This window comes from Adiantum capillus-veneris, chromosome 7 (assembly GCF_014529385.1).
Source record: "Adiantum capillus-veneris isolate H3 chromosome 7, ASM1452938v2, whole genome shotgun sequence".
Taxonomy (NCBI): Eukaryota; Viridiplantae; Streptophyta; class Polypodiopsida; order Polypodiales; family Pteridaceae; genus Adiantum; species Adiantum capillus-veneris.
In genome coordinates, this window is record NC_140937.1 from 95938028 (window position 1) to 95949063 (window position 11036).

The 11036-nt window shown below is 40.4% G+C and overlaps 1 protein-coding gene across 1 annotated transcript; it reads left to right on the top strand.

Moving 5' to 3' along the window:
* The first annotated feature begins 6277 nt into the window (after window positions 1-6277).
* On the top strand, window positions 6278-9479 carry LOC147454262 (uncharacterized). The gene is made up of 4 exons (XM_086516294.1): window positions 6278-6978; window positions 7324-7781; window positions 7908-8511; window positions 8610-9479. The coding sequence occupies exons 1-4, from the start codon at window positions 6841-6843 to the stop codon at window positions 9066-9068; spliced, it is 1659 nt and encodes a 552-aa protein (XP_086372420.1). The 5' UTR covers window positions 6278-6840; the 3' UTR covers window positions 9069-9479.
* Window positions 9480-11036: the final 1557 nt, after the last annotated feature.

Consider the following 11036-nt stretch of genomic DNA (forward strand, 5'->3'; position numbering starts at 1 on the left):
AATGTAGGATGGGTGACGCCCACATGCTTCACGTGTGCCCATTTTTCCTCTCCCAACTGCAGAACTTGTATGTTGAAGATGACCAATATATCTGGCAAAAGATATAAAATAGGGGGAGCTGTGAGTGGTCTAAAGTGATAGCGGCACTGGTAGCAAGCTCTACTCTAATGACGTATCTTGGATCTTCAATAACACTAGAAGCGTTGGCTTCTACTCTCGCATGCTTTGCTGATCTTTCAAGCTTCTCCTTTCTCTTGGACTCAGTATACAACTGTTGCACAAGTTGTATGCAAGTAGCTATGCTCAGAAAAGTAGTATTATCAAGATTTTTTAAGCTTTTGAAAAGTCTTTGCGATCTGCCCAATAGTCGGCATGACCATGTTCAATAATAACCCTTATATCCTGAGTGATATGTCAAGTGCAGCGGGCGCAAATATGATATGGAGCTGCTCAAATATAGACTTGGTTAAAGTCTTTGTGAACCGGTAATAATGCTCCGAAGAGTTGTAGGGTATAGACATCGACGAAGCTCGGTTCTGAAATGTGGTGAAAGTGGTGTATTAGAACCTTGGAGACAAACTTTCGTTGATATTTTGCCAGCTTAGTATTTTCCATATCTCTAAGATTAAATCGCAAACCATAAACATTATGATATGAATGCAAACTATCAAAATCATGTCATGATTGTGAACCATAAACACTATGACATAATTTGGAGCCAAAAACACATGTTATGATTGCAAACCATAGACACTATACAATTAATAATTAATAGATTAAAGACAGACAAAGCACAAACAAAGATATATATATATATACATAGGTATATATATATATACATATGTATATATATATATACATATGTATATATATATATACATATGTATATATATATATACATATGTATATATATATATATATATATATATATATATATATATATATATATATATGTGTGTGTGTAGAGAGAGAGAGAGAGAGAGAAAGAGATAGATAGATTGTATTATCGTCCACGGAGGTCAAATATGACCTATGGGACCCAAGGCAAAACATTACAAACGTGGGGGGTTTTGGGGATACATCTCAGTTAAGGACCGAGGGTCCAAAAAGATGGTGAGAGATAATAAGATGAATAAAATCTATGCAGAAAGGGGTGTGAAGGGAGCGGGTTTGGGAGTGCGAAACTCTTGAATAATGGCTTTACCTCTTCGGTAGGAGCATCCATGTGAATAGCCCAGCTTGTGTGAGATACTCTCAGCACAAGTCCTAGATGTTGTTGTAATGATTGTTAGTTTTATCAATCTAGCCCCTAATAAGTGTGTGGAACTCACAAAACAACCATCAACAAATAACTTAACAATTTTAGATGTAGACCAATTATCACATGTATCTATATCCAATACAACACCAAGTCATCTAGTGATGAACAATGGTGTACAAGGGTAATGGGTGCGGCATACTAAGATGAAGAGGGCATAGGTATGCATTTCTCCACTCTTAGGTTGATGGAGCTTTGACCCTCATATTTCTATGTAGTACTAGCAATAATGTGATCTAATATAGTTCGTAATGAAGTGTCTGTAACTCAGAACACAACCACAAGCGGACAACTTAGATATAGGCCAACCATCGTATGTATCTACATACAAGACAACACCAAGTCATCTAGTAATGAAAAATGGTGTGTTTATGGAGTACGAAGCACAAGGGTAACTGGTGCGTCACACAAAGATGAAGAGGGCATGCAGTATGCATCTTTCCACTCCCTATTTGATGATCATCACCTTGATGTTTCTATGTAGTACAAATGATAATGTGTCATGATCTAAAATTATGAATACCTATAGGTCACGCTGAAGTGAGAGGTGTAGCATCATGCCTACTGCACTCCACAAGTGGACCACTAAATTCTAACTCAGTTTTGTGGTGAGAGATAACTACTGCACCACACCAAAGAGAATCTAAGTTTGTCCTACCTCCTCCCCTCCCCTCCCGGGTGTGAGACATATGGCTACACACCACGGGAAGATACTAAATTCTACTCACTTCTGGAGTGACCCATATTTTTGCACACCATGAAGTGACCTATACTTTGCACGCCAACTCTACGGTGAGAGAGTAGCTGCTACACCACACAAGTCTCACACAACATCGTAAAACAAGTTAGTACTCATGAAATCTAGTAAGCAAACTTAGTACTCATGAAATCTAAGCAAACCTAAATACTGCTCTGGCTGGTGGTGGTCAAATTGAAGCTGGCCGGTCTCTTCTGGTGGTCGTCTCTCTAAAACTAAGAATGCAAGAGGCAACTAGGTTTTTGATCAAACTGAATACTGCTCTGGTTGCTAGTCGTCAAATTGAAGCTGGCTGGTCTCTCCTTGTGGTGGTCTCTCTGAAACTAAGAATGCAAGAGGTAATCAGGTTTTCGATCAAAAGTGACGATGCCTTTTTTCTAACTACACTTTTTGATCGGAATATCTTTCGATAAAAAAAAAGGTATTCGGACGTTATTCAGGATTACGACATATTATAGCATTTTATAGGTATAATTTTTTTGATACGGGCATATAAATGCAACCCAAAACTATAGAGTTATGAGAATTTAGGGTTTGGGTCTCTGTGCCATTCTTTCCCTCTTTCAAAGGTTGAGAGGAGGATTCTTTGTCCTCTCTTGCATCATTCCCCTCCTTAGCATAGAAGGGTCAAAAAACTCATCAAGCAATGCCCCAAATCTATTGACATTTCAATTGTTGTTGATCCTAATTGGGGGTTTATACCTATTGCCCCCTCTTCTGCTTACTTGTTGGAAAGTTTGATTAGTATCTTTTGACTAATCCTTGCTTTTTCTAGTTTCCTTCTAATGCTTATTGAGAAGATTAAGATATCTTTGATGAGATTCCCCTACTTTAAACAATGAAAACAAGCATTTGGTAGATTTCTCTATACAATATTTTGTTTGTGATGAACCTATCCCAAATGATCTTTCAGATAAATGGATTTCTTTAGCTCCATATTAGTGTCCACTTCAATTAGCAACTATGGATTCCATTTAGGATTGATCCCATTGGATGGGTTTCTAGCCTAACACTTTTCTTACTTGACCCCCAACATGCTCAAGTTGCCATGGATAAAAGTCCAAGGGGAAATCAGAGAAATCAACCCACCTTGGAATCTTTGAGGCCTTTTTTCCCTTTGTGTTAAAGCCTTTATACCATTTGAGAATTGACATTACAATGTTTTTGATAAGTCATTGCCCTTTGCTAATTATTTTCAATGCGTTGGCAACATCATCAAAGGAAAAAAATTAGTAATTGATGGGTAAGTATTGAACTTGACAAGGAAAGAGGTTTTTGGATTCCCATTCTTGAGTTATCCAATGCTTGAGAACCTCCACAAGTGATCTGATTAGTCACTGTTGACATCTAGTTGTGTATCAGAACGTGTCAACTACATGAGTCCTTAGTCGACTTAAGCCCAAACACAAATTTTTGTGGGGCCTAGGAAATGGGAGAAACTTTAGTATTTGAAGACAAGTGCATAAACTTAACCACTAATTGAATGACAACATAAAATATTTCAACAAAATGACAAAGAGAAGAGCAAGTAAAGAGATGAACACCATAAGATGATAAAAACTATATTGCATAAGCCAAGTACATGAGCCCACTAGCTTAGAATATGAAATGTCTACATAAGTGTTCGTACCTTCCTTCACTCTGAGGCCTCCAATCAAGCACATTTTTTTGAGCCATGAAAATCAAGAGGAGTAGGGGCCACGTCCAGTTGCTTATAGATGGGGACGAGATGGGGACATGAACACTACACAAGACCAAGATGAAATGGCCAAGATGGCACTTGAGCACTTGAGCCAAGTTATTGGCCAACCTGAGGCCCGCTCTCAGGACATGGATGAAGCCATGTTGAAGCCAACCTTCTTGAGGAGGCCTTTTCAAAAGATGAATGCTCGCTTGCATTGCAAGCTCTAGGCAAGGACCTGTCTCTTGGTTGGGAAGAATTGACTATTGAGTTCTTTAGAGAATTTTGGGATGATCTTAAGGTCCTTATCACGAGTATGGCTAGCCAAGCCAAGCCTTGCTCGAAGGGACTTTGGACTCTAGTGTAAAGAGAGGATTCATAAAACCTATCTAGAAGATCATAAGATACTCTCAATTGAAGCCCTTAAGCCCCATCCTCAGGGGGTGCACTATGTAATCATGATAATGTATAACGTGAGTTTGAAAGGAGGGGTTTTAAAATGCAAAATTAAATAAGGGGTTTTCATATTCAATTTTTTTAAAAAAAAATTCTAAAATAAGGGGTCATTTTATTTGTTCAGACATGTTAAAAGAGGGGTTTTTTTAATACCCCGTGAAAGCACGTTATATAAAGGGGTAGCGAACATTGAACCCCCCAAGACCCCATCTCTGTGTTGTCTTTGGCATATAAAATTATTATCTCCACTACCTGATAAATCCATCTCCCCCCATCAACAGAGATTTATGAAAGGAGAGGGTGAATCTATGACAATATTTTGGCAGCAACGGTTGGAATTGAGTATTCTTCCCTCACTAAGCAAGAGTGCATTCTACTACATCTTGACCTAGACAAGTCCTATGACATTCATAGAAGATGTCATGAAATCATTGGGCTTTGGGTCTCGGCTACATTGGATGGTCCATACTCTGGGAGATGGTAGTCACTTTGAGCTTTTGTTCATTGATAAGATTGTGGAATCTTTCAAGGTCAAAAGATCAATCAAACAGGGATGCCCTCTTGTCCCTCTATTGTTCGCCATTGGCTTGCACCCTCTAGTTAGTATCACTACAAGAGATGGCCAAATTACTGACGTTGTTGGCGGCATTGGTATATGCATTGCTAAACTTGGAGGAAGATCCAAGTTTTAAAAAAATAAAATTTGAATTACTGATGCGTATATCGATGGGCATACTTACACCTGCACTGACACTACCTACAAAAACAGAACCACGGGTTCTCTTCTCCTATTTCATCCCTTTTTTTTTTCAAGAGTCTCTTGTTCTCCTCTTCTCCCTTGCTTGAGTTTTGCTGCTATCGGACTTACCGGGCTTCAGATTTGTACACATACACTCGTCGGCAATAAGAAGGTGAGATTATTTCATACATTTATGGTAGGTTTTTTGGTTTGTGTGTGTGTGTGTGTGTGTGTGTGTGTGTGTGTGTGTGTGTGTGTAGCTGTTTTACCATAAATAATAAGACATAATTGAACTTTTACATTCAAAAGACAGCTCCAAAGAGAAGGAATGATAAGTACAAAAATAACTCAGTCTTAGAATCATCTTTGTACAATGTTTATATGAATGAAGCCTCATTCTAGTATACATACATCAGAAGTACTTCCCTTGCCATAGGTGCATGTGTAATCATGTAAGGACAACAGCTTAAAGCCAAAAAAAGCTCCCAAGATAAAATAGAGTCCTTACATGCATCCACCCAAACAAGACAACAAATACGTTAGCCTTGAATGTGTTTTACACGTATCAAATGGACTATACCAGTTGTTATCCATGTCCATCTTAAAAAGTTCTTTTAGAAACTTTCAAGCCCAGTCCATAGTATTTATATTCCCAAAAAAAATTCCACCCAAAGTTTAAGGTTTTTATTATGTTTTTAGAAGGCCATACCACCTTTGAAATCAAGTGAACCAGCTCCATTGATGAAGCTCCATTCTCATTTTGCCATAAAGCAAAAGGAGCCTAAAATTTCCTTTCAGAGTATTAAACAAGTTTTTGATTATTTATGATAGATACAGTTTTACCCTAATCAGGGTTTATGGCATTGTCCTTCCTCAAATTTTGTATGTTACTTATCTTCATTCTCTAATGAGTAAGCCAATTACCAGAGATCTTTAGATATAAACACGGTATCTAGCCAAACCAAGTGCACGAAAGAAGTAAGTGTGTGTTTTTTTATGCGCTTTTTTCAAGCCCGTTCAAGGGAATGCTGAAACAGTATAGCATTACCTCCAAAAAAACCAGTAAACCACCAAGTCTAGCGCCAATATGCAGCCGGTGGAGACCCCACCCAAAATAATCCACCGAACAATTTTTATCCAGAAAGTCAGTAAGCAATCGAAAAACAACCCCAGTTTCTTACAATAATTCATGCCATAAGTGAAAGAAAACAACTAGTACCTTTATCAAGTCGAAAAAGACCAAGAAACAATAAGGTACAACTAGTATGCCACATGTTCACCATGTTCACATGCTCCGTGAGTCAAAGAGCTAACCACTTTCTCACTCCAGCTAGTACTTCTACTGGGGCAAAAGTACCCTCTTTATTGGGATAAGGACGTGCCTTGAAAAGGGGCATGTCCCGTAACTGCCCCTTTGCTCTACTGGCGGTAAATTCTAGAATATCTCAGAATCAAAAACATATAAATCTTGCATAGATGATTGATCCAATTATGTAAGAAAGTCAAGAAGACTTCATAACAAATCAAATCAAAACGAGGAAAACAAAAGTAAAATGTGTAACTGCAAAACCAAAGGTCAAAGGCGGGCAACGTCGTATGAGTAGAGGATTTCCGTTGAAATTGTTGGCAAAATCCTGGAACCTAATTTTGGTCGGTAATAAGGTGGAGGTGCCCTTGTCTCCTGTCCTAATTTTCTCCCCACAACCTTAATTGAAGCAGAATTGCAACGTCATTGCTGCATTCCGCTGCATGTGATCATGATGAGGCGCAGTTAAAATACACGCTGCAGCTCCTGCGCCGTCTCTCAATCCGCTCCTCCATCACCTTCGGTCTCTGCAGTACTCTTTCTTGTGGGTCAGCACGACGTCTGCGCCACCAATATTAATAATATGGCTGGTGGTACTGCAGCCGCTCATGATTCTACTTACATATGCAATATCATTTTGACAACGCTGCCCATTTTCTTCTGCGTTTTGGCCACTATATTCTCCTCTCCTGCCACGGCTGCCGTACGGCGTAGCTCCCAGGTGATGCTCTCTCTCTCTCTCTCTCTCTCTCTCTCTCACACACACACACACACACACACACACACACACACACACACATGGGTGAATCTCCTGTTTGCCATCATAAGCAAGCAATGAAAAGGTCTTGATGAAGTGCTCGATCCCTACCTTGATTGCTAATTTGTTGCTACAGTGAAACGAATGCGTTAAAATACTCTGTCGCTGTATACTTTACCTGTGTGTGTGTGTGTGTGTGTGTGTGTGTGTGTGTGTGTGTGTGAGAGAGAGAGAGAGAGAGAGAGAGAGAGAGAGAGAGAGAGAGTTTTTGGTATCTCATACAAGCCCTTCTTCTCTGTTGTTTTGCAGTGGACCAACCATGGTGCGAATTTGTTCAACACAAGACATGCAAAACACGAACCATTGATAAACGCAAGCTCAGTTGTGCACATGAGCATGAGATGGAGGTTCATAACAGGCTTCGATGTATCGGCAACACCAGCAATATTCCGCGGAAAAGTGTACTTTCCGAGCTGGAATGGAAACCTCTACGCCGTTGCTGCAGACTCTGGAGAGCTTGTGTGGATGCGAAATTTAACCCAGCTTACAGGCATCCTCTATGGGGATCATCAACGCGGCGAGAACACTACATTGTCTAGATCGACACCCACAATTGCAGGATGGCATAGTGAGATGCTCATAATTAGCTTGTATGGTCCTGCCGTTGTCATTGCGGTTAAGCGGTCGAATGGTGAGCTTATTTGGCAAAAGCAGATCGATTTTGCGCCGGCCTCAGTCATAACCATGTCTGGCACATACTATCAAGGGTAAAACTTTGGTGTCCTTAATCCTGGGCTCACCATTTGTTGATGGCAGATGCTCTTGCTTTGGTATTGCGGCATATGCTTTTCTTTTTGTAGTACTTATTGATAGTGGGAATTAATTGGTATCAGAGGTCTCTATGTGGGTACTTCCTCAGTCGAAGAGAACTTCCCGGATGAATGCTGCACATTTCAGGGAAGCTTCATGAGGCTGAATGCAACAACTGGAGACATAGTCTGGCGGACACCGATGCTGCCGGACAATCATGGCCAGCAGAATCTGTATTCGGGGGCACCCATATGGGGAAGCAGTCCTTCAATAGACCCTATCAGGAGCCTAGTCTTCATAGCGACGGGCAATGTCTATGGCGTGCCGCCAGACATTGCGGCTTGCCAAGAGGAGCAAAATAATAAGACCATAAAGGACTTCCCTAACCCCTGCATTGAACCAGACAATCATGAGGAATCAATTCTAGCACTTGACCTTGCCACAGGGGAGATTAAATGGTACCATGAACTTGGAGGCTATGATGCTTGGGTGTCCTCTTGCAGTGGAGCTGTGAAAAGTCCCAATTGTCCCACAGGGCCTAACCCGGACTACGACTTCAGCGATTGCCCGTCGCTTCTTACGATTGACTACGGAAATGACACGATGCAGGATGTGGCTGTGGCGGTGCAGAAGAGTGGTAACATCTGGGCTGTGGACCGCGACACGGGTGCCCTTGTCTGGAGCTCGGTAAGCGGTTTGTTCATCTGTGATGGTCACAAATATATTCTTGTTCATTGCATGAGAGACAGCGTAAGAAAATTAGCTGTCTGTGTACTGTGTTGTAGGTGAGTGGGCCAGGAGGAGGAGGGGGCCAAATATGGGGCACAGCAACGGATGGCGAAACCATATATGTGAATGTGCCCAACTCGCGGCACAAGGATTGGACGCTTGTGCCAGAGACAAGGAACATCACAACAGGTGGATGGGCGGCCGTCAAAGCAAGCACAGGCGCAGTCTTATGGTCCACGCCCAATCCGGCGCTGTCGCCGGCAATTGGGCCGGTGAGTCTTGCCAATTCCGGGGTTGTCTTTGGCACCTCGATGGACCGCAATGGCTCTGTCTTTGCATTGGATGGCCGCTCTGGCGCAGTTTTGTGGAGTGCCACCACCAATGCAACCATCTATGGCGGTGTATCCATTTCCGATGGATGCATTTTTGTCGGGTGCGGTGCTAGCACCAATGTTGGCGCCGGTTACAATGGCACAAAGGGTGACTCTGTCTATGCCTTCTGCGTACCCCATTGAAGAGTTTATCATTCAAACTACTTGAACTTTGACGCCTTGAACTTTGACGCCGGCCAAGTGATGCCCCAAGGCGCACCTTTGTATCATGTCCACGGCAATGCGGATTATACTTATCCCCTCTTATTATAAAAACAATCTTTCTACAAGCTTACACATATATCCTCTAATCATTTTTATTTATTTTTGGCTTTGGCCACTTTTTTATAGCAACTGCAGCACATGTGAACAACTGCTCTATGCATGGCGAGAAAGGCATTGCAATGCTTCGAGCCCCTCCATGCATTGGGCAGGATGGAGCTCTCAGGAAAATGAATCTCCAACTATCTTCTTGTGTATCGTACATTGATTGGCTTCTCAACTTCTCCAAGACACCTCATAATAATGTAGTGAGGAATTGCCACAGGGGCTTGGAAGAGCGAGTGGTTTAGTTTGATACAACCATAAAATCTTACCAATCCTTCACACAAAGAACACAGAATTCCTCAAAAGTATCGGTATAATATCCTAGGGGGTTCTCCTTTTAAAAGTTGCCTTTGGAACGTGGTTTCATGATGTATTTTTAAAATTGACAGACCAATTGTTGCTCATATCAAAGAGATTGATGAGGCTATTCTTACTAATCGGCATGGCGGTAACTCTTTTTTCAAATTTTCAGACATACACATATCGACAACTATAGACGCTTATACCAACATCAATACCTGCAAAAAAAAATTGAACAGAGAGGTCTGGTAGCTTTGCAGCACCAAAAATTAGTCCTCTCTGTTCAAAGGAAAGAGTGCAAAAGCAACCACACTCCACCTTCGTTTTACATGTATATTGAGCAGATGTGTGAGTACATATTGACAATGTAACCATTACCATAACAAGATTTTGAAACTATAACTATGACGAGATTCATAAACCATAGCCATAATAAGACTCGTAAATCATAACCATAACAAGACTCGCAAACCATGGTTCATAAAAATTACAAACCATAACCATAATAAAACTCACAAACCATAACCATAACCTTAAGTTGATTCCAAAACCATAGCCATAACCTTTAGTCGATTCCAAAACCATAACCATAATCTTAACCTTAAGCGGATTTCAAAACCATAACCATAATTAAATTCTCAAATCTTAACCATAACCTTAAATGGATTCCAAAATTATAATCATAACCAAATTCTCAAACCATAACCATAACCTTAAGAAGATTTCAAAACCATGACAATAACCAAAATTTTAAATCATAATCATAACCTTAAGCGGATTCCAAAATCATAACCATAACCAAATTCAAAACCTTAATAAAAACCATAACACGTTTAAAACCATAACCATAACCATAACAGTGTTTATAATCATAACCAAAATCAAAGCTGAACATACATGAATATATCTAAAATTATAACTGACGTCAAAGTATACATGAACCAAAAACATAAGCATAACTAGCTATACATCAACTATACTCATTGAAAACATATACATAAACCATACTCATCAACGTAATGCCTCTCAGTCGACGACTTCTCTCTTATCCTGAAGCTGTCATGGAAGAGCTGATAATCCATGCTTGAATCCGTATTTCTCTTCTCTACGTGTCTAAGGACGCTTCATGGCAAGCTCTTGTAATATAAACACTTACCCATAAGATAAACATTATAAAAATATATGTTTATACACTATTTAAATAGTGTATGAAACTTATAGACTCATGTCAAAGAGTCTCGTAGCCTCCAATCTCAAGATGAGAAGATCCTACAAACTCCTGGCGTACTCTGGCTACATCTCATTGCTGCTAAAACATGTATGGATGATTCTACGTCTCTCACACGATCCTTGTGCACTCTACGTCAAACCATGTCGGGTTTGGCTCATTATTCTTATATATTTCTCGTGCCTCTGATCGATGATGTGACATTGTCGCAATAGCCACGCCCAAGATCCAATCATTGGAGACTGGATCGTATCCAT